Source organism: Psammomys obesus, unplaced genomic scaffold (assembly GCF_907164565.1).
Source record: "Psammomys obesus unplaced genomic scaffold, mPsaObe1.curated_primary_1811, whole genome shotgun sequence".
NCBI lineage: Eukaryota > Metazoa > Chordata > Mammalia > Rodentia > Muridae > Psammomys > Psammomys obesus.
In genome coordinates, this window is record NW_026596440.1 from 7347551 (window position 1) to 7372633 (window position 25083).

The 25083-nt window shown below is 44.2% G+C and overlaps 1 protein-coding gene across 8 annotated transcripts in view; it reads right to left on the reverse strand.

Annotated features, from left to right (window-relative positions):
- Aopep (aminopeptidase O (putative)) overlaps positions 1-25083 on the reverse strand; it is a 296969-nt gene that overhangs the window by 15726 nt on the left and 256160 nt on the right. For 7 of the 8 annotated variants that reach the window (XM_055597938.1, XM_055597941.1, XM_055597937.1 and 4 more), the window contains exon 14: positions 6458-6574. The exons of the other annotated variant lie outside the window; for it this stretch is intronic. In XM_055597938.1, the coding sequence (XP_055453913.1) occupies positions 6458-6574 (117 nt within the window). The remainder of the gene's footprint in view (positions 1-6457; positions 6575-25083) is intronic. 8 annotated transcript variants of the gene reach the window in all.

Consider the following 25083-nt stretch of genomic DNA (forward strand, 5'->3'; position numbering starts at 1 on the left):
ATCTTTGTACTCCATATACTCTAGGCTATCACGAATTGCTAGACAATTCATCGTGAGATTTTAAAAACTGCTTTTTCTGAACCTACTGCTGTGTTAAAGAGTGCCCCGGCTTCTTCATAGGGACTTTGCCCCTCAGGAAATAGCTAGCAGTATCTGCAGACATTTGGAGTCCTACAATGGGAGAAAGCAAGCCTCATGTACAGGGGAGCCATGGCTGCTAACTACCCACCACACAAGGAACAGTGAAATATTAGAGAGTAGGGGGGTTGAGGAACCTTCATTTGCAGTATCCCCACCTCATCCCCACTCTATCTCCAGCCTCACCCCATCCCTATCCCCATACCAGGAGCAAAACACACACCAACCATCCATTAACCCAAAGACCAGGAATCCTGTGACCATAAGTAAAAGGAATTTCACAAGCAGGAAGACAACATATACAAGTGGCTGAGCTGTCCCTCTCTCTCCCTTAGTTCATGTAGAAAAAACAAAACAAAACAAACAAACCAACAACAAAACAGAAATAAAGAGACAGCATGAACTCTTATCAGCTAAGAGCCAGCCTGCCCAAGAACAGAAACCACATTTAACCAATGGTATGCTCAGCTGGGTTATTGCCTAGTTCAGTGGCTGAGCATGTGCCTAGTATACACAAAGCCCTGGATTTCACCCCTGGCACGTCGGCCCAGAAAACCACCCCAGAACAGAACCATGGCTGTTCCCATCTTCTTAGTAGTCTTACACCTTTCCTAATCTTACTTTGTTAACAATTCCACTAACCAAGTATTTACGGATTCACTTTAATCCCCTGGAAAAATCAAGGCTCAGGAACCTCTCCCAAGTCCCCAAGAAGGAGTCTAGAGAGCTGGTGATAATTTCATACCATTCTAGAGTGTGGATTTCCAACTGAGGGCTCCAATCTGCTAGCACATCCTGACAACAGCCTGCTCAGACAGCACACAGTTTCCAAGGAAAACAAAATCAGATATAAAACCCCTGAGCAAAGATTTCATCACATCTCCAGCTGGCAGTGGTCAGAAACAGACCCACGCCCCTCGATGCTGGATGAGATAATGCTGTGCTGATGAGGAAAGTGGAGCCAGGAGATGGCAAACAACATGTGCCACCACCTGGCCGTGGCTCTGTGGCCCAAATGCAGCTCACTGCAAAGTCCATGTCTTGACCTGGGCTTAGAAATCAAGAACCAGGTGGTACTTCAGGGATGGGCACACACAGCCAGTATGGGTTCTGGCTTTTTTATTTGGAGACAGTGTCTATGTAAACCAGGCTGGCCTCAAACTCACTGAGACCTATCTGTGTCTGCTTCCTGAGTGCTGGAATAAAAGTGTGCTGCTCTACCCAGCTCTTATTCCTGTTTCATCCTGGTGACTATCCGCTTTCTTTTGGTAGTCTGAGACTGGGTCTTACTATGTAGCCCAAGCTGGCTGGGAACCTGTCCTGATGTTCTAGCCCCTGGGACTGATGATGTGTCACCAGACAGAGAAAGAAGAAGAAAGAAGAAGAAAGAAGAAGGAGGAAGAAGGGTGGAAGGAAGAAGAAGAAGGGAGGAAGGAGGAAGGAAGAGGAAGAGAAAAGGAACTCACTATTTTAAAGGGATCACAAGCATTTTTATAATCACTTTTAAAAATTGGGGGGTTTTTTGTACTTTTTAAATAGTTTATCACATGTAATCTTCAGTAAAGGAGTTGAAAAATTTAATATGTGAGTCGAGTCAAAGGGTGACAGTATCACACTTGTGCGTGCTACTCCACTTCTCTGCCTCTGAACCACACTGTCAATTTGATGGTCTTTATTTTCAATTCATTCTTTTTTTTTTAATTTTAATTTTTATTTTTCATTACACTTTTTTTTTTTTACTTTGTGTCCCCCCTCTAGTTCCCTCCCTCCTCCCCTCCCAATCCATCCCTTCCTCCCCCTTCTCCACGCATGCCCCTCCCCAAGTCCACTGGTAGGGGAAGGTTTCTTTTTCTTCCTTCTGATCCTAGTCTGTAACGGTGGGATCTGGAAAGGATCACCCTGAGTGAGCTATCCCAGAAGCAGAAAGACACATACGGTATATACGCGCTCATAGACATATAATATAGGATAATCTTACTAAAATCTGTACACCTAAAGAAACTAATCTAGAGGGAGGACTCTGGCTAAAATGCTCAATCCCCATTGCAAAAGGCAAATAGGATGGACATCAGAAGAAGAAGAAAACAGGAAACAAGTTAGGAGCCTCCCACAGACGGTCTCTGAAAGGCTCTGCCCGGCAGACTATCAAAGCAGATGTTGAGATTTATGACCAAACTTTGGGCAGAATGCAGGGAATCTTATGAAAGAAATGGGAAATAGTAAGATCTGGAGAGGACAGGAACTCCACAAGGAGAGCAACAGAAGCAAAAAATCTGAACACAGGGGTCTTCCCAGAGACTCATACTCCAACCAAGTACCAGGCATGGAGATAACCTAGAACCCCTGCACAGATGTAGCCCATGGCAGTTCAGTGTCCAAGTGGGTTCCATAGTAATGGGAACAGGGACTGCTTCTGACATGAACTGATTGGCCTGCTCTTTGATCATCTCTCCCAGAGGGGGGAGCAGCCTTACCTGGCCATAGAGGAAGACAATACAGCCATTCCTGATGAGACCTAAAAAATTTGTTTTTTAAAAATGTGTGTGTTTGCCTAAGTATATAAACATACTATGTGTGTGTGAGTGTTTGGCTGGGTTTATGCGTGCTTACTACATTTGTGCCAGAACCCGGTAAAGGAAGTGGGACAGATTGGCATAACAGATGGTTATGAGCCACCTGAGATAATTTCAATAATTGACTGTGTCAAATGTCCAGGATTAAAATGTGCATAGGTGAACTACACAAACTGACTGTGTTTAGTGAATTTTGTTGTGGTTGCTGGGATCTGCGCTCAGGTCCTTTGCAAGAGCACCATCTGCTTTTAGGGACCAGATTTCTGGTCCCTAAATCACGTTTACTTTCTGTGTATATATGAAGTTCAGAGGACAGTGTTTTCTACCTTCTGCCATGTCGATCCAAGGGACTGAACTCAAGGCTTTAGGCTTGGTGGTAGGCACGCTCGCTGACTTGCTGAGCTATCTTACCAACCCTTAAGAGGGATTTTATATAAGGATTTTGTTCCAAAATCAACTGTCCAGTACATATTTAAACTTTCCTAGTTCTTTGTCTGAGCATCACCCAGGAATCCACACAAGTGTTTCTATGGACTAAGTTTCCCGTGAACTTGTTTTCATTCCTGGCTGAAGGAAGCCAGACCCAGGGCTGATAGCTCCAACCCTGTGTGTAAAGGGTGCCCAACTCCTAGGATTCTGTTACTTCTTAGGCCAAGGAACATCAAGGTGGCCCTTGATCAAGATGACAGATACAGGATGGCCCACAACAGTGAGAGAGAGAGAGAGTCATTCCATCACCTCCTGCCATGGTGGTACTTTAAGACCTGGGCCTGCAGTTGCACCACCCCTCACAGCAGTTTCTTAATGACAGAAAAAGGGGTGTAAAACCTGGAAGGAGTTCAGAGCTGACCCTTATAACCTCTGACACACAAATGCCCCAAAGCAACACTATCACCCTTGAGGTACAACACAGCAAGACGTCCTCACCAACAGAGTCAAGTGTGGAGAACAGGGCAAGGGCAGGAAGTAAGAGCAACTTGGGTCTCAGAGAAGAGGAGGAATGCAGATACAAAGGCCATCCTGAGCTGTCTCCCTACTTTATGTGAAGCTGCAGCAGAGTTTCTTTTGGTCTAGACTCTTAGTTGCTGCACCAAGAGTACAGCTCAGCCAATGGCAGGGATGTGCACTGCATTTTGTCATAAGGGACGACTCGGCCAGCTGGAGCCACAAGGTAGCAGTTCTCTTCTCAACCTTGCCCATTCACACACGCTTTCAGTCAGAGGAACAGCAGGACAGTCTTTCAGCAGGTCTTGGAAACACCCTCCCTATAATCATGGATTGTTCCAGCCCTTCTGTATTAAACCCCTCACTCAACACCAGACCCAGAGCTTGCACAGTGACTTGCACAGAACATTGAAGGCCTACCTAACTTACCTTGCCTCTCTTCATGGGAGGCACATACCTGCCACAGAGGTCTGTTTGACCATCTTTCCAGTGACTCCTACTTTGTATTTGAGATCCCTGGCAACTCAGTGGGACTCCCTTGACTGCTCACCAATAGTGAGAACCAAGTCGGAAACCTCAAGAAATAACCAAGTTAACAACTTTTTTCCCCAGGAGTGTCACTCAAATAAAAGTAGCTGATGGTTTAGCTCCTGCTACCTAGTCAACAGAATTCACACTTAAATTATGATGTTTCTAGAAAGCCTGGTTGATGAAATCTTGTTGCTTCTGTGAGTCAGAGTAACATTTCACAGGAACTTCAGTAGATGAGAAGCCACCAGCGTAAGTAGCTGCAGCCATAACTATGGTGCACTGGCACGAGGCTCCTGCTTAGCAGAAGTCCTGAGTGCAGGAGTCTAAATCCACAGGCCCAGCAAGAGCCACAACTGCAAAACGCTGTGAAAGGTGACCAGAAGCAGCAATGCCGAGAGTCCTGAGATTTGCTGATTATACCAAAATGAGATTTTAGGTTTATCACAGCTTTCCTTGGCTTACAGCAGCATTCATCCATGTATTCCTGAGTGTGGGTTGGTGTGTGTGTCTGTGTGCATGTCTGCATAAATCACATAAAACATTTGCTGGCCACCATCCTGACACACTAAGTCTACACATCTTTCTGGTCTTGTGTAGTCACCTCCTTTTGTCTTTTTGCTCAGTGTTGCTTCCTCTAAGGGGCTTTTCTTAAATAGATACTTGGCCTAGAGATGTTTGCCTATGTATCTTTACCCTGTATCATCCCTTGATAGCTCTTGGCTGAAGCCACCTTGTTCACTCAGTGAGCTGTCCAAGAAACACCAGCTTCCTAAGGGAGAGCCTGAACTGTGTGCACCATTTCTTTCTCAGTGTGTAGACGGTAAATGTGAATGCTACAGTCAGATCCCGTCTGTGTAAAGGTAGCCACAATATATGATGTGCACCTGGCTACCAAGGATCACAGAATCAAGTGTCCTCTTTGGGCAGTGAGATATGGTTTCTGTATATACAAAAAAGGGAGACACTTACTTCCTTCTCAAAGGGTTAAGACATGATACACAGTAACTGTATTAGGCTCTAAGGTAAGACAGGATATGTTACATGCCAACACAGGAGGAAGGGAAAACTGGCTTCTGGGCATCAAGGGACAGGTGTTCAGTGCCTGCTCTGACCCACCCCCTCCCCCAGGCTTGCAGGAGCCTTGACTCCAGTGTAATTCAACACTGTCAAAACACAACTCTCTACCTATAAATAGAAAGGTCTTTGAAATACTAATTAAAAATAAGTCTGGCATTTGTAGTCTTGGATAAACAAAAGGGGTAAGAGCAGAAACAGAACAGTTGGGCATTTGATCTATACATAGGTGGTAAAGGCTGCCACTGTTTCCCCACAGATTTCTGTCAATTACTCCTAAATCTGTGGACTTGAAAACTGTGCAACAAAGACCACCCTCCCAGTGAGCTACTGAGGAACTGTTTGTCAGTGTAACCACTTCACAGGGTCTGAAAGTCACTATAACATTTCATATAAGCCAACATGTCTAAAATAGAAGTCCAAAGAGATAACGAAATGAATAGCAAGAGCCTGAAAACACCATTGGTCTCACGTGTGTCCCATGCCTGTGTCCGCCCCGCTCAGCCGGGCTAGGCCGCAGGGGTCCGGCAGCCCCAGTGCTGGTGGCTGCTGGGCTTGAGTGCGTGGGAATCTCAGTCAGGGTTTCTCATTTCAGAACTCTATGTCAAAGACCATCTCTCTCAACTTTTGTCATTTTCTTACGATGATTAAATACATTAGATATTTATGATTTTGTATTTCTCAAACCTGGAACCCATCTAGCATCTGAACTGCGTTCCGAATAAGCTAAAATATATTAAGGCTCACATCATACTGCTTTACCACAGGCATCCAATTTTACTTTTTAAACCATGGCTGCTAGATTCGTTTTTCATTTCCTTTACACATGGCTTCTTTCTCGTGCTGGCTGAACGCAGCCGAGCTGCTCCCACACATCTGAACTGAGTTTCCTTAATGAGCAAGGGAAAGGCGCCACCACCAGAGCACAAGATGACCCACTCCATAGTGCAAGCTTTCAGGAAACTTACATCTGTTTTTATAATTTACATAGGAGGAGGGAAAACTTAGGCCTCCAACCATTTCAAGACTGCTGGGGAAGGGCAGGAGCTGATCACTTGCTGCTGGAAGCCCAGCCCTTGACTCTTAACATGCAGGCACAAGGCATCATCCTAAGGCCAGCAGCAGACTCATAGGCTGGGGTTGCAGTGGGCTCATCACCTTCCTATCGCCAGGGGCCTCAGTTTCACTTGTGTTACCTCTGCATCCTGCTCCTGGAGGTGGTACGTCTGCTGGAGACAATGCAGTGTCTGGGGGCTCAGGGTCGTTTGTTCTAAGAGACAATCCAAAAGCAAGACGAGCTGGTCCGCAGAAAGCTGAAGACAAAAGAAACAGCCTTTGAAATGTCATTTAGCCACCAAGAAGTTAAAACCAAGGTTCTGAGCAGGGGCAGCAAAGCCAGGGTCACCCAGGTACTCTTACATGTCTGAAAAACGGCGAGACCATGTGCTGACCTTCCTCATACAGCAGGGTTTACGCTGTCTGCAGCCCCAAATGTATATATCCTGGGGTTCTGGCAAAACTGTTTTCCATGGTTATGCTGGGTGCTTACAGAAGATCAAAATGGCACCTGTCTTAATCGAATGTCACAATAGCTCAAAATGGCCTTGCCTTTATGGCACGCATATGCCCAAAAATGTTTCTGGCTGGACAAGGACTCAAGAGGGTATCCAACTTTTGGCAAATTCACAAGAGTTTACCAGAAGTAGATAGTAAGCCTGCAAGGCCCCTACCTGCTGAGCCCTGAAAAATAAATGCAATGTACCCACTGCCTCCTCTCACAGCCCCTCCTCTTCATGAGGGGTCTCTTTCTAACTTGAGTTTAAGACACTGTAACACACTTTACAGGCTGCAGACAAAAGCACAGCAATCAGCACACCTAAGCACACCACACGCAGTCCCTCTCACTGATCCCCCATTCTTCACACTAAACTTGGTTTGGAACAGCTAAGGGCAACAGGAGGGAGACGGTGATAAAAACACATAAAAACAGTCTGTATGTGATAAAAACACAAAGCAAAGAGCCTGGGAACAAACCCCTGTAGGCCTTGCTGGGAGCCACTCCCCCATCCCCACTCTCCCTCACCCCCCAACTCCACCTCCAGGCTGGGCCACCTCTCCAACAGCAGCTTGGAGAGAAACCTTGAAATACATGGGTACTGAATGAAAGAGGTTCATACTAAAATCAGAGCTTTACAATCATTTACACAAATTCCGAATTGTCTACACAGGGCACCCCTCCAGCCTTGGTTATACTAATAATCCTTCTAAGCAAACTGAACTTCTGGACACTAGGTCAAGGGAGGGTTCTTGCGAGCACCAGGATTTTAACTGCCAACTTCACTACTCAAAAGACATTAACTTTTCAGCTTCTCTCCTCTTGTCCTAAAATACATGTTTTCCCCAAAGGCTACACACTAGACACACTCCTGCAGCGTCTTCCCTTGTCCCCAACTAAGGCCCCTTTACCTCCGGCCACCCCGATGTTTCTCTTGGTTTTGTTGTGGCTAAAGTCACCATGCGCCTAAGCAGGGTTACCCTCCACAGTTCAGTCACTGAACACAACTCCAGTGTGAGAACTGCTAACACGTGAGCCCAATCAGATCTACACCTGTGTGCTGTTTTCTTCCAAGCAGAAAGTTCACATCTGCACACAAACAGAATGAAAAGGATCATGGAAAGCTTTTGTTGTCTCAAGATTGACGCAATGGAAACATTTAGAGCTAAGCCCCCTGACAGCTGAGATGGGAGGGAGGGAGGGAAGGAGGGAGGAGGACATATACACTCAAACCTTTAGGGCTGTTTCCTAAGTTTATCTGGCTCTAATTAAAAGGTGGGAAGGGGTGAGGGTCCACACCCCTCAGAGGAATCCATCTGCCTTCATTCAGAAAGGTACAGATGCCCTCTTGCAAGAGCGGGCTTGTTCAGAGGCGGGCGGGACAGAAGACATAGCCGTGCTCAACATTCCTCCCTAATGCTGGGAGATCTCTGCTAGTCTGGAGAAAGCACTGTCAGTAAACAACCTCTGGCCACCTGGCTCTCCGATTCATGGGAAAATGTAGTCTCTGAACAATAAAGTAGAGACAAATCAGTGGCCTAATGCTGTTTTCAGCAACATCACAAAAAAGGATTACAGACTTGAAAAGAGGATGTGTTAAAGCAAAACTATTTTAATGGCATGAACACCTCTTTGTAAAATACACATTTGCTCTGTGTCCAGTCACCCTACAACAGAAGGGGAATAACACAAGATACATGCTCATAACACGACAGAAAGATCTCAAGTACTTGCAAATGTGCCGGGAGGCAGTGCTGGGCAGTGGGCTGTCCTGGCAGCTCGAATAGGGGACTAACCCACTCCCACCCACATAGAAATCAAATAAACTTTCACATAACTTTGGGGCTAACTGCGTGCTACCATGGAGATACTGCAAGAGACACAGCAGTGTCGTCTGTACTGTGAGCATCAGGCTAGGGAAGCCAACTGAAAATAGTACAAGATCTGGGACTGACAGCTATGCCCAGACTTCAGCTGCCAAAGGAAAAGAAACTTCTCTTCACAAACAGGGATCTATGATGTTATTATTTCCACATAGGAAATGCCTCAGTATTGTAAAAATGCATCTGTCTTGGAAACCCAAGACAAAATAAGACTATGAGATGCCTAAATCATATGGGTACTTGAAAAGAATGGCACAGGCCATAAAACTTACTCAACTAAACACAAGAAACAAGATGCAACAGGAAGTCAGTCAAGTACAAATGCTATATGTTAAGGACTGTGGAAGTCTCTGTTCTTGCCATAAATACTGAAGATTTCATAGTTGTTAATTATGAAGAAATGTACAAAGAAAAAAGTTAACGTCATTCTTTTTCCAAAGATTTAAAAATTGAGAAAAGTGGCATAACTTTGAACAGTTTTAAAGTTTCTTGGAGAGCAAATGTGACATTTCCAACCGCCAACCCCAATATCCAAGTACAAGCAGCACAAAGAAAACCAACCCTGGATGGATGTAACTCAGAGCTCCCATAAGACAATCCACACAACCTTAGCACAATGCCATGCAGAAAAGCCAGCTTACCTCCCGGATCTGAAATGCCACAGGCAGGACAAGTCTCACCATGAAGCTTCCACAGGCACAAACGTTAGGACTGCAGCTGGCATGCCTTGAAGGCCAAGGGGAGCCCTTGAGCCCCTCCTTTGCAGCCCAGCTGGTGCACAGCAGCAGTGCTTGAGGAAGGAAGTCAGTGCAGCTCCAGACAGAGTGAGCTTGAGACTAATGCAGCCACAGCCTGACAGTGGCGTGAGTTCTATTATTACCCCATTATCACTCTGGGATCTGAGCTGAAATGAAGCATGCTTCCTCCCTGGTGCCATTTCCTTTTATCCTGGCTGGAGACTAAAAGCGGATCAATGGGGGCAATAATGTATGATGTCACTTCCATTATAGCGACAGCCTCCCCTCTTATTTCAGTCTGTCTGGAACACACAGAAAGATCAATTCTTCCCAAAAATGGTTAAAAAATGCTTTGGGAGCATGCATCTTCCAGAAAAGCATTCTCTGCTATATTTGTCTATGTTACTTCGGCAGGAACTGTTTACACAGAACAAAACAGAAGAAATGGGGGAGGGAGAAAAATCTCAAATTCTCCTGTAGGCTGGAGACTTGCTGGCTGAAATTCAACCCCAACAGAGGCCAAGGCAGAATGCGCTAACTTTTGGAAGTCAGGGCAGAAGGTGAAGGGCGACGTCACAGGTATAAAACACCTTTCGTTTTATAACACACTTCAAAACTGGAAAATTTCCTTGCCACCTTTTCCAGGAAACACAACTACCACCCTACAGGCCTGAAGGCCACCCACTCAGGTCCATGGGTGCTTGCTACAAATGAGGGACATGGGAGGAGCCTAGGAAGACAGACACTGCTCTGAGCCTTAAAATAAAACTCCATCGAGTGAATTTTCATTTGCAAAAGACCCTTGCCAACAGAGCAAAAGAAGGATATAATGGAGAAAGTTCAAAACAAGAGCAGGAACTTCTACGTCCTCACAGTCCAGAGAGAAACAGAAACAGAAGCCAGAGGAAGCCATGGTCATCTCTGCCTGTCAGGGAAGGGCTTCCTTTCCTGTCAGGATGTACACTGTCAACTGGCAAAGTAGGACCTTACGACAGAAGTAAAGTGCCTGCCATGCATTAGAAACTTAAACAGAAACTGCTGCTGTTCCTGCTGCTGGAGGAAGCAGTGAAAGGGTCCTCTGCATGGGTTTTTAAATGTGCTTTAATCACATTTTAAAGAACTGCCTAAACCTAAGACTAGAACAACAGGGAATCATGCCTGCATTATTTTGAGGGTAAAAATGGAGGTTGCTAGCAAATGAAAGTTATCAAATAATGAAGAGTGAAAATACTTTTTCTTCAAACTACAGAAATTAACCAACAGGCATAGACTCTCATAGTAGCTTCAGTTACTTTTGGTTATGAAATTACACTCATAGCCACACTTTGCAATGATCACTGCAACAGCAGCAAATGTTCACAGAATTCACAGTACTTGAAATCTGGGAAATGTTAAGAATAGCTTGAGCTGATATGTGAACGTCTAATCACTGCTTGGTCACGGCAGTTCCAAACTGCTACACAAGAGGAAAGAACATGGGAGCTACCAAGAGCAGGTAGCAGCTGAAATAGTCCACGGCACAGAGAATCATCCTGTTTCCAAGTGGGACAGTCAGACTGTCATGTGCTAGTCTTTGAGCCTTTACTACAAGTATTACCCATGCTTCGTGCAAAGTAACATAGGACATATTCTGTGAACTACATGAAAGCAGACCATCCTGTCAGATGGATCCCACAACCATGTGTATACTAATATTTTATGCCATTGCATATTTTAGAAACTGAATCATCTAAATGCTCAAATTGAAATTTTCCAAAGATTTTACAAGACACACTTGAAGTTTTCGTGTCTGCCTGCCTGGAATCTGCCAGACCCATAGTGATGGGGAAAATACTCCCACCACTTCATGCTCCTGGGGAGAATCAACCAGAAGCCCCAGTACTCCAGGCCACCTTCCCTCTGCTGAAGGATTTCCAAAGAACAGCACTGAACTCCTGGTATTCATATTTTTCTACACAGAAATTTGCTGTTTACGTCAATCCTCTAACTTAAATCACCACAGTCTACACGATGCCTGATGCATGAATCCTGAATGATTGTGTAAATTTATAAAATTGATCTTCTAATTTATAAGCAGTGATATCTTCACTCTAAATTCTTACTAGCTACCAATTCATCTCAATCTAAAGCCCCACATGTCATTGCCAAAACTTCCAACTGGTTCTGAGTTAAAATTCAGCTTTATAGCCACAGAATGGAATATTATGTACCTATTACAGAGAATGGGATAGGGTCTGCTTCTGGATCTAGTAAGATGGTAAGAAATGTTACTAGTGGAGAGGAGAGCCCAGTTATAGAATGTAGAAAATGGCTGATTTGGGGTAATACTACTTTCGTCTTTTTCTTTTTGAGACAGGCTCTCATGTAGCCCAGGCTAGCTTGAGACTTCCTACATAACAAAGGTATCAGTGATCTTCTGATGTTCCTACTTCCACTTTGGGAGTTCTAGAATTCCAAGCATGTGCCACCATGCAAGGACTGTGTGTGTGTGTAGGAGGGTGCATGTGTATGCCTCGTGCGCATGGTTGTGCATCTGTGCACACGCTAGGCAAGCACTCTACCCACCGAGCCACATTTCCACAAGTAAAACATTTCTAAAGACCTAGAAGGAAATTAAGGAAGCCCCAGTCAAGTTTTAAGTGACCCACGTAAGCCTCTGCCTCCTCCTTTTGTCTGCCTATACCTCAACCTGAAATATTTTCTTAAATCCTGTCGTCAATATGTCTTGATGAATTAATGGAGAGAATATATACTTTATGTACACTTTATGAAGTTCAGAGCGCACCTGTGAATGAAGTGCAGCGAAGGCAACCGGCAGCCAAGGGCTTTTAAAGGCGAGCCCAGCTACACGTTGTCCCTGTGGGTACACAGAGAAGTCTGCTGTGTTCCTGACCAGGAACACTGTTTGTTGGCTTCAGTACTCCACCCCAGACTGGTGAAAACATTGTTAAATATAAAACTTTGCTCTGTCCAAGGAGGTGTTTGCTGTGCAAGCCTGAAAACCGGAGCTCAATCCACAGATTGTGGATTGTGTGTGTGCGTGCACGGACATGCGGACGCGGACGGACGGACACACACACACACACACACACACACACACACACAATGATAAAAGAAAACACATTTAAAAATTGAAAGAATGTTAAGTTTTCCAAATGCTTGTAAATACACACAAAGCCCTGGATTTTATATTGGCATTTAAAGAAAGTTATCAAACACTGATTTTTTTTCCCACGAGAAAATATAGTTAACTATAAATTCACTCAATCCCACAAGTTTTTCTTATATTTCTCTAACTTCCCATATTACTATGTCAAAGTGAGAGAACCTGTGTGATGTTATTACAATTGTGCTGCTTTTGCTAAATAACTAAGCAGACAACAGATCCTTCTTGGCCGAGTTTGTTTTTGGCTAACTCTGCCTCTTGTAAAGGTGACAGAACTGCAGCATCAGATTCATGACCACGGAGCCATCAGCCTGGAAGGTGTGCTTCCCCGGAGCCAGTGCGAACACGCAGAACAGCCCACCTCCTACAGAAAGCACTGTCACAAAAACTAGAATCCTCAAGTGTAGACAGGATAAAGCACACCCAAACACAACTCTAGTAATTTTTGTCATGAACTATGGAAATTTATAGTAGAGTGAAACCACATCTGTTTCATGTGCCACGTACTCCCAAATTTCATAGTCAAATGACTATTAAAATGAATTCAGTGTCCAACATGGCAAGGCAGAGTAACAGGGTAACAATGTCTGCAAGAGCCGTCAATAAACAATTTAATGGTGTGAGTGAATCTATTGAAAGCACATGTACATGCTGTAGGCAAAGGTTCAGAACAGAAGACTTGCTCTAAAGCAGAACAAAGTCAAAGAATTAAAATTCCAACGCCCTGACCTAAAAGGTTTTATCAGCACTGTACAGTGAGGGCTCCAAGGTCTTCAGAGGCAGGAGACCAGGCAAGCTCACTGCAGTTGAGGGTCTGCCAGTGAGTAACCTGGGATGTATGAGGATTAAGGAACCTGGGGCTCCAGGAAAGCTCCTTCCATTTGCTTGGCCTCTATGTTAAATTTGTTAACAAGGATTAAAATTCACAGTGTAAACAAAACAAAACAAAGCAACAAAGTGGCAAAAACATGTTAGAGCTAATAACAAGAAGGGACAAGAAAGCAACAGAAGCCCAGGAAAGTCAGTACCTAGGGCAGGGCTCCTCAAACACTCAGGTGGGGGGGCACAATCATTTTGAAACAGTTTCTAAATTGAATTTCACTCTCACTGTTAATCTGAGGTCAGAAAAATAATGTTCCCTCACCTCTGGCTTTGGCCTTTCCTCCTCACAGGGGCAACTAAACAACATAAATACCTTTCTGGTCGGATTTTATTTTGTAATGTTCTTTTGTCTTTCCTACTGAATCTAAACTACCCACATGTCTACAATTTGCCATTTGGTTTCTGTTGTATACGCAATATACATACAGCCAACCACAACCACAGAGGAACAGCAGGGTGTTGGAAGAGGGGCCTGAATCTCACTACATGAATTATTGCTGGAAAAATAAAGAAATGAGGTTGTTATTTAGGAAAATGTATTCGGGTATCACTGTCCAGCTGCCACCCAGTGTGGCAGTCACTTTTCATAGTAATTTAAGGTATATAAAGCAGGGGAGTCACACCTGAGTCCATTTTTGTATACTCTGGGGTTCCAGTGTATACAATTTTATACCCTGGATTGACTCCAAAAAATTCATGCAAAGGAAAAAGAAATGAACAACTTCAGGGGGTAAAAGCAAAAAGGGAGCTATGGGTCTTCAGTCCGTGTATTTGTCTTTTACAAATCTAAAGGGTAGAGAGGCTGTACTGGGCCAGCACTGTTTACAGATGTGCATCATATGGGTCAGGAACCTCACCAAGCCTCCCTATGCAAAGCCAAGCTCCTCACATAGGGACCAAGCAAGCCATAAACAAGAACCAAAAAGTATAGAAGCCACCCCAATATGGGACATACCCTGAGGCCTAGCGATGGCCCTGGATGCTCAGGCCTGGGGTCTACTGTGAGCTCCAGGCTGGAGCAGGGCAGACATGGACTGCAAACACAGAGCCAGGGCTAGGAAAGCCAGGAAGCCTTTGTGCTGCCAAGCAATATACAATCCATATAAGGTAGGGGTCTAAAGTGGGTCCGAGGCCAGGCAAGTTCTTTCTCAGGAACTGGAATGAATGTGAGTGACCCCAAGACAGTTGCCCCTAAAATCTCAAGAGCTCCAAGTCACTGCTTAAAATGTCACAAAAATCAAGCTGTTCTGCTTCTGGCCACTTTATGTCTTATTTTGCATAGCTACAATGGGCCCATTTAGAAAAATCCAGACTTGTTTTGTTGAAGTGTTAATGCATTCTAAGTGTTCCTATTATTTAATCTCTAGTTGAAAACACTGTTCAGAGACCTCCCTTCACCTTCAGATCTGTATAAATTACCTTGGAATCTACCAGTTTTTGATTTTTTTTTAAAGAGGGAGAAATAAAGCTGAGTTTCCTTCTTAAAAGAAAATTTCTTATGTAATTAAATTTTAAAAAGAGAAACTTTAAAACAAGCCTTCAGTCACTAAGGCACATATTCCCCTTTCTTACCATTTCCATCACTTTGCTATTAACACACCAACCAAAACAGTCATTATTCCAAAGTCAAGCAGAACTCTAGTTTACACAATGCACTAATCAAAACCCCACAGTGCACCCTAAACGTGTGCAACTCTCAAGTGCCAAACAAGTAAAACTCAAAATAACCTGAAAAATACAAAACAAAAAACAACAACAAAACCCCGGTGACTGCAGATTCCCCAAATTGAGGACACCCAGAAATCGTTCATCTCATAATCAACTCACTTTAACGCCACAAGCTGAGAAGCAATCCACTGTTCATTTCAAACTTAGCTTCTTAACTCAGATCTTTTCGAGGAATAACCACGGCGAGGCAGAAATACAAGGAACACTGTGCACGCCAGGGCAACCCAAACAATCGCCTTCAAAGTCAAGCGCGAAGTGCGACCTTTTCTCCTATCTGGGTTCCCATCTGAGCAGAGCGAGGACCTGCAGTTGTCTAGAAACTGAAGTCAGCCTGTTGAACGTTCCCCGGAGAACGCCGGAACCAGCCACTGTATCGCTGTTTTCCCGCTGAAGTGTCCTTCAAGCTTTCCCCACCGCAGGGCGTCTGTCTGCTGATTTTTTTTTTTTTTTCCCCAGCCAGAAATTGTAATCCCGATGCCCTGGAACGCTCTCGGAGGAGAAACGCCCTCCTCGTGGGAGAACAAAGCAGCGCGCTCTGGGACCGACTGCGGGCCGGCAGGGAGCCGGGGCAGGTCGGGCGCTGTGCTGTGCTCTCCTTACCTTGACCTGGGACCTGCACCTGTCACCACAGCATTAAGGGCGGCTCGCACCGCCCCGTCCACGCTGGCCAATCCACAAAGCCGCCCCTCCCTAACAGCCCCGCCCCCGCAATGCCACTAATTAGATGTTCGCCCCCACCCGGCACTTACACAAGAGTCTAGTCCCAACACAGCCGGCAATTCAGACGGGAACAAAGGCGGGTTTAACATGGCATTTCCCCCCAATTCACTTAAGTGGGGACCTCCTTACACCGGGCTTAACCTCTAGCAAACCTGAGTCCCAAAGACTTGAACACTTCCGTGAAGACCTTTCTAGCTACAACCGGCATGAAAAAAAAAAAAAAAAAAAAAAAAAAAAAAAAAGAGAGAGAGAGAGAGAGAGAGAGAGAGAGAGAGAGAAAGAAGGAAGGAAGGAAGGAAGGAAGGAAGGAAGGAAGGAAGGAAGGAAGGAAGGAAGGAAGGAAGGAAGAAAAACTGTTGAAAAAAATAGTCTGGTTTCTCCCACAGATCAAAATGTTCCTGGGTCACCTGGGAGCAATGTGCAGGACGAGGAGGGAGGGTAGAGAAAGAATAAACTACCCAGCTGGTTTTTTGGTAAACAATCTGCATAATTGCTAATTAGGAGTGTCAGAAAAGAGGGAGAGGAAGGGAGGGAGGGAGAGGGACGGAGAGCGGAAAAGAGTAGAGTGCTGACTCTAAATCATAAGAACAGTTCCTGAAAGAGCAGGGGAAAAGCAGGGGAAAGGATACACCAGAGTAAGGGGAAAGGATACACCAGAGTAAGTTTCTAGGGTTTGCCACCAGGTCTGGTCACCAGGCCAAACCCCAACAACAACTCCACCACTGTCCTTAGCACCAGTCAGTACTTCAAGCAGGATGCTGAAGTGGACATGTGAAGACCCAGCTCAAACAAAACCCAAAACAAGCAGATCACATCTGGCAAAATACCATTTACAATTCTAAGTATTAAAAGTTTTACTCCAGTTTTAGATGCTGAGTGGAATTTCAGGGACTAGGACCATAATAATCATGAAATATACTTAGAAAAATACGGCATCACAGGAAAACTGCCTACTGCGTGCTACTTGTCAGTTTTGATTTGATCTATGCCATCTGCAACCATTTAGAACTGTCCCCCAAGCTTACAGGGTAAGTTTGTGAGAAGCATTTTTATTTTCATTTTATTTTAAAATTTCAGGCAATGAACTACTGCATGAAATAAAAGCTTGACCCTAAATAACCCCAGCACAAATAGAATATACAAGTCTTCCAATGTGACCTGCCCACAACAGATTTAAAAAAAAAAAATTAACTAATTGTGGTTTCCATCTCATTTTAGGCTTTCACTAGGATATGTTCCAGCTTTTGATGAGGAGTCTAAGACTATGAAAAATTAATGCAGCATTTTATTTTCTTACAAAATACCATTTTTATTTAGGAGCTAAGACTGCTTTATGGCTAAGCACAACTTAAAGTGTAAAAGAAGCAAGCAAACAAAACACAAGTAATTTCTAGGTTAAACAGTACAAAGAAATCGTTTAGCCAAAGTAAACCGAAGCCATCGTATCTAACACAGCTCAAAGCTTTAATACCCTAACCAGGAGCCTAGGAAATAAAAATACAGAAAGAACTCCCAAACACCTGTTCTGTAGACCAAATAAACATGGAGAACAACAGTCAGGAAGACCAGCCCTTCAGAGGAAAACAGTCCCCCAAAACTCACTTTTTCCCAAGTTCCTCAGTCAAGATTTAGAAATTGAAGTCTTGCATAATTAATCTCCTTTTGTGAAAGACAATACTCTTTTTCAGTAAGGATGTTAACCTTTTAAATATCAAAGATCATTAAAAATCTTAATTCCTCAAAATGGTTTTCAGCTTGAGAAAATAAGCAAGATAAATACATTACAAAGAGGCAAGGACAAAAAGCTCACTTCACATAACTCAACAGAATATCCCAGTAAAGACTGATTTTAAGCAGCCATGCACCAATGCTCTGCGCTGGCTTTAAAAGCAAAAGCCTATTGGAGATTGAACTTTCACTGCCAATTAAAGAGTACACTTTGGGTCCTTAAGGCAGTCTCTTAAGGCAGTGTTGTGCATCTCAGCAGACCCAGTACTATCTGTTCAAGCTATTTTTAAAATAACTTCCCCTTCTTGTGATGGAAGTCAAACCAGAGGCGTTGGTCCATGCAACTTTGAAATGTTTTAAAAGAATGGGCCCAGGACCTCCCCCTTGCAGGTCAGGCTCTCTCTCTTCCCAGGCTACCTGCATTTGCCAGTCATCCTGTTTAAGCAGTTGCAGAGAGTGCAGGACAAAAACAGAAGCCAGTGGTCCTGTGAGCGCAGGACATGGTTGTCATGTGGATCACCCAAAAGCAGGAGCACCCCAAACAGAACCTTGGGGAGCAGGCCACCCAGCCCCCTTCCGGAACCTGCAGAGTCCTGCAGAGACTCAGACCACTGATCAGGGAAGCAGGGTCTGTGATACTCTCCAACTTTCCAGGGTCTTCGGTGCCTTTCTGCCTTTGAAGACCACAATGGCCCGCCTCACAAACCCACACTCATGGATATATGTGGGAGCACAGAGCACCTTTAAACCAGGTTCCTCCCCATTCTGTGCCTCCCTATGGGCTTTACCCACAGATGTTTTCCATAGCAGAACTCCAAGTCACTGAAGGAAAGGCCCTTAGCAGCCTTACCCCTCGAGGCACACCTCTTGGTCCTCTGGGTTTTATCCTCACTCATTTCAGTCTTCATTCAGCAGGTCTTCTAAGTTCAACACCTAAGCACCATCTTCTGGCCACTTCATCTGCTGGGATTTCCTGAGCTCTGCGAAACCTGGGATGTCTCCTTGTGCTCTCACCCAGCACAGTGTCTTGAATTAATATAACGTGTCTCCTACTAGGATCAAGGTTTCCATCTTGGCCCATTAGCAGTTATTCTTAGCAACTAAATGATGAAAATATGAAAACAGTTCAACTTAAAAGAGAAATCAAAGATAATGCATTTAAAAACCTACCCCATCAATTTCATAGCCATTACAGGCAAATGTCATGTCTATCAGAGGTGCTACCTGGGAATCTGGTGACAGCCTAACGGATGCAGCTTCATCATGTGCACAAAGATTGTACCTCACAGTTCATAGGCTACCCCACCGCCTGAGCAAACACTCTATGGCTGGGACAATGTCACCCAAGGTCTGGAAAGAAAGAAGGTGGAGAATAGGGAAGGCAAAGTTGCCTAATATACAAGCATACGTACACAGAGCTCACAGCCATGGAAAGGTACACAGATGGGTCCTTGAACACAGGCTTTTGTGTTTAAAAAATAGTAATTTAATGGAGTTTTTCCCAGAGAAATGCTAAAAATATATATTGTAAAAAACACAAGACAATTACTCACAAGTCAATACAAATATAATTAGATTGTTCTTTTGAGTATGAAGGCCAACTTCCCATAACCAAAATTATTATATGTTATATGTCACTTAAGATTTCTCCCTACCGAGTAGCTAAAGAGACATGTTAGGTTGCAAGACAGAAATCCCCACGTTTGTTAACAAGGCACAGGACTTTTTCTCCAATTAGTTTAGATTTGTGTGTGTATATACTTTACTTTTCCTGGCACAAAGTCCTTTCTAAAACTAGACAGTCTGCCAATATTAGCTCTATAGGTTTTACAATTCACTATCTTTTCTTTTCCATTGCATTTCTTTTCCATACATGTTTCTACTGTGGTGGGCAGGAAGATGACAACATGGAAATTCCTGAATCCTATGATTCTCAGGGGTGACATAATAAAGAGGCACTGTAGTCAGAGACGGAATTAAGACTGCTCATCAGCTAATCTTGCTGATGAGAGCAGAGTGCACTCAACTGTCCAGGCTGCCCTACAAGGGTCTTTATTAGCAAAAATGATAGGGAGGAGAAAGAACCTGAGAGTGCAGATAGGCAGAGCTGGCTGTGAAGATGGAGGGAGGGGTAGAGGCCCTCAGAAGTCCCTGAAAGCTTCAAGAGGCAAGCAATTGGTTTCCCATCCCCAACCCCAAACACACAGCAAGGAAGGCAGCCCCACCCATACCAACCTAAGGGGCTCACTTGGACTTCTGACTTCCTGATATTGTAACACTGTTTTAAGCTGCTCATTTTGTAGAACATTATTACAGCAGCCATAAGAAACTGATACATATAAATCCCTTTACTGCTAATACAACCTTAGCTTGGGCTTAACTCGGGAGAAAAAGGATAATGTAGATTGTCCTTCATTCCTAGCTGGCCCTGAATCCATCAGCTTCCTTCTATAAGAGAAGTATCTTACGTGCATGGTACTTTATGGGTGATTTCAGACTCAACTGTAGCAGCTGAGACTTTTTGCTGGAGCAGAGGGGTGGGACAGAAGGAGGCCTGCTGCTCAATGGAACACCAAAGCCAGGCTCAGGGCGTTAACCTAACAGGCCAAACATGAAACAGAGCGCCACCGGCAACTGGGTCTTGATCAAATCTAAGAGTTAATCAGTAACATAACCCCACCACCTTTTTTCATGGCTTTAATTATTACAGCCAGTAAGAAATATTCAGGCGTCTCTGTTTAGTAATGTTTTATTTACCCCTAAAGGCTGAAGTCTTCATTAAATGCAGAAGAGTTGAGTTCAATTCAACACATATGGTGAGCTCAGAGCCTGTTGGGTGCCTTTTTAAGTGTCTCCCAGCAGTACTCCCACCCCCAGAGGCTCCAGATATATAGTACATAATCACCATTTAGCAACATCAAGATTTTATATATCACTACCTATTTTCTGAAGTTTTATATTTTAATAATTTCCCTCATGCTTTGTTTTGCCAGCACAAACTGCTGCTCTGGCTTCCAAACACACTGTGCATCTTAAACCTAGCTAAATTTGAGAGGAGCTCAAAACCTTTGGATTTAAACTGGACAAAGTGTTGATGTAGTAACAAGAATGAGAAGAAGACCCAGTGTTTTCTTCAGTCCACATGGCTACAAGTTGATGCCCACCCTATGATGTCTTATGGTGTGCCAGCTCTGACATGGTGTTTGCTGATGCTTGTTTTATGTCTACTTTCCAAAAGGAAATGGGAATTTATAGGTAAATGCTTCAGTACTTGAACTGCATGGTGGGTTGTATTTCTGTTGTTGTTTAGATTAGTATTCCAGCTCTGGCTGTCATTTATTACACCAGTCTGTGGGCCTGGAGCTGAGAAGACACTGGAGGACGAGAGGGAGGGTAAGCCAATGGGGAGAGGGAGCAGGACATGAGACCAGCAGTGTGAATGCACTGAGTTTACCCTTTAGGGGTAACTAAAACATTATAAACCTCCTTTGGACATAGGAGTTAATGTAAAGATGTCAGAAGCCTCATCCCTTAGGAATTGCAGGCTGAGAAGCTGTCATGGCTGGTCTGGACGGGCAAATGTTGGAAGCCAAGGGCTAGTTAATTGTCAGATCCCTGAACTCTGTTGAAACAAATTCAACATAATGTCTTCTTCCTCACAGGGCATACTTTTGATCTTTATTAGACAATCCTCAGTGGCCTAATGTTTCTAAGGAACAAGATTCCAATACTGCAGAGCAGCCTGGTGGACTGCTCCCAGGCAAACCTCTCATGACATTCTATAAGTGTTTAGAATCCATAGATACACAACTACAGCTGATCCCTCTGACTATGTCCACGGTGACCCCTCTCTCTATCCTAGAGCAGGTCAGTTCTCCACATGAATTCCAGCAGTGTCTTGGTCTAACAAGGTCCTGCCCAGCCTGGATCCCATAAGAAGTAGCCTCTGCGAGCATCGTTTAGGAAAGATGAGCATCCAGAGAAGCTAGCAAACTTTACAGTCTAAGTTTGCTATTGGCAAATCCAAGAGGTCCAACAGTTAAGGATCTTGATGCAGGGCTACTTAAAGGAACAAGACAGAAAATGCTCCTTGGGCAGACCCTTCTCTGCAGAGTATACCCACACTGCAGAGCAGTATCAGTCACTTTACAACAAGGGAGGCTGTTTACAGCTCTTCTGTGTTCACTTCCTAGGAGTGCCCACCAGAGTCGGCAAATGGGCAGGTCGTGACAGGTAGTTTGCTATAGTTACCAAGAGTTGTGCTGTGAAGTTCTTCATAAGCACTTTGTCACTTTATTCAGTTTTGGGTGTATGCTTGTACTCAGATTTACAGTGAGTACAAATTGCCTAGAAACCAAAGCCCCAAATTCACAGCCTGCTGCAGTGCGCTAGAAAATAGCAGTCTCCCTACTACAGTGGTTGGAGGGGCGGCACTCCCATTCACCCCACTGTTCCTGTTTGATGCCATCTAGTTTTCAAGGGAGTCTGGTGTCGCTGAAAAGAAACAAGAACCTTTCCTCATATTTCCTGCATGCACTTTACTCTTTAGGATATCCATGTTCTTTTTACGTGACTTTGTTGTGGCAGATACATGCTTGCACAGCAAACATCTATAGACAGACAGCTAGATGGAAGGTTTGACATAAGTAAGTCCCTCCCAAATTAGGCAGGGACTTTCATCTATAATCTTGTGACACTTAAACACCTCTAAGGTACTATTCTTGCTATTTCTCTAGCTCATGGGTATAACATGTCAGCGGGGACTCTGGCAGAGAGCTGGTTAGAAATAAGCAAAGAGCAGCAACTGAAGTCAGTTTGTGAACCCTCAGGAATTATAGGAGGTTGATCTGAGGGCATGGACCCCACTGCTTCAAGGTGTCCTTTCTAGGATGCCACAGCTTTTAAGCAAACAAGTCAGTCTTGTTTGTAGGTTTATTGTTCCACTCTGGGGAATGGGAACACTCCTCCCTAGCTCCTTTAGCAATCTCTTGGAAGAGACTGTCCAGAACAGAAGAGGTCATGTCTATTCACAGAACTGGGAGTGGAGAGGAATTTATTGTCCCAGGGAGAACGGACAGCTAAGTTCCCTAGGTAACACCTGAACTCACTGAGTATGACAGTGGTGCCTAATACCCTCTGCTGTATGCCATAATCTCAACTGTAGTTGGACACAGCAAGGGATCTTCTGATTTTCAGTTATTTGAGAACAGCTTATCATCATCCATCAATGAACTCAGGTCAGCTTTCTAGTTAGACAAAGGATAACATTAGAGAGAAGAACCTTTAGAACATAAGATCAAGAGTATATAACAGAAAATATTCCATCTTAAAATTGTGACAAAGGCATTAGATGAAGCAAAAAACAATTTCTCCTGCAGAGCAGTTACTTTAAACCATGCTGACAGCTGCAATCTAGGTCCTTTAAAAGAAAAGTCCCACATGGGTTTTCTAATGCCCAGAGCCCCTTCTTAAGTCAAGGACATTATGCGTGGTATTCATACCCCAAGCAGCCCACGTGCTTTGAAAGGCTTCACGAGATGGTTGATAACCTAATTCCCCTGTGACAGTGGTGTTGCTCAAAAGTGGTACATTTAGAACTCACAGCCTGCTGACTTGGGGAGAGCCAGACAGTGAAGGGACCTTAAGGCCAGCTCAGGGAAACTCAAGGGGGTCTCAGGACAGGTTGGTAGGCTGGCAAACTCAAATGGTTCTCAATACCACAGATCCCCAAGCACAAGTCTAAGCCTCGGAGTTGTGGCAGCAACTGCACCTCCATCTCTTAGTTGTACAAAGAGACATTTGGAACAAACCACCATTTTCTCTCCACATTATAAAAGCCCTCAAACAAATCCAACCATTTTGCTGAATGAATGCAAAGCTGTACTTTCATCTCCTTCCCCTGACCCCGCCACCCGAAGTCAGGGCATCTCTGTGTAGCCTACTCACAGAGATCCTCCTGCCTCTGCCTCCCTGAGTGCTGGGATTACAGGCCTGCACCACCAAGCCCAGCTCTGTGTTTTTATTTTAAAGAACAAGGGATATTTATTTGATTTTACAGCAAATTTATGAAAATTAAGAAGGGAACTCTAACCCTCTTAAAAGGATGCAGCACTGCAGGTGAGTAATGCGAGATGAAAGCGGCAGAAAGTCCTCCTTCCCGGTCAGCCAACACCAAGTGGTCGGCCCTGAAGGCAAACACGTACAAGTGACTTCCAGGACTGAGCAGGGTGCACCTATACACACACACATGTGACAGCAACCAACAGTTTAAGGCTGTGTGTAATGAAGAAGAGAGGTCATGACTGCGAGAACACATGTAAGGTGTGTGAGAAGGGCAGGAGATGATAAGGGTGGTGGTGGTGGTGTAATATTTTAATTTGAAAAATGAATTAAAAATAAAATAAAAAATAATACATTTAAAATTAATAAAGACCTTCCTCCCTGACCCACTGTGATTTGTCATTTTAGGGGCAGCTTCTCTTAAGGAATTCATTTAAAAGTTTAGGGTTTTCTTCCTATAAGCAAAGGTTAAAAGCAAGTAGGGCCTGTTAGATAAATTCTGTCTTCATGAACTATGGTTTTATACTTTAATTAACTATGTTTTCAGATGTCCCTCTGAGAAATTCACTGGCAAAAATCTTTAAAAAGCAGTCAACAGAAGGTTCCAGCCATCTTCTAGCTCAAAGTAACATCACACAGATCAGGAAGGAGTCCCTGGACTCACAATGCAGAAGCTGCTAAAGCCATTTTAATTACCCACAGCAAAGACCTGGGGAGACAAAGTACAAATATCCCTACAAGCCTCTGTGTTCAAAGAACCCTGTCTTAAGAGGCCTCTTCACAACTCATCCTCCAGGGGAGGCCCAGAAAGTATGTCTTGGAGAAATGAATGATGGGGATCAGGGAAGAGGTGGGGAAAATAAGTATTTGATTCTGGTATCAGAGTCCCTAGCTTTATAGGATATGATATCAAGTACACATGATTTATAAAACATTCCTTGTCCTACTCCCTTGGACACCTACACGTTGGACTGCTGGGATGCTCCACCTGGCACCGAGGCTTGAGTCACTGCAGCCCTGGCTTTGGAACACTGCAGAATGCATAACTGGGACAGACTTCCCAATGTGCCACGAGGCAATGCCTCTTGGAAGCAGTGGGCTGTGGTGATCATGAAATACTCATCTTTTACAGTACCGAGCAATGTGCTGGGTGGATAGGATTGTCTTCTCAGCTCTAGGCCAGATTCACACCAAGGCAACAATCCTCCAGTCTGATCATCCCTAGAAAGGGATGTCAGCAAGGCCCTGTGACAACACTGTCCAGCAGTCTGTCCTCTCCGGATGGCTCTAGTCAAACAGAAGAATTTCAGGTATAACCAACTGTCCCACCTCTCTCTACTGGGAACAGGAGGGTATTCACAGA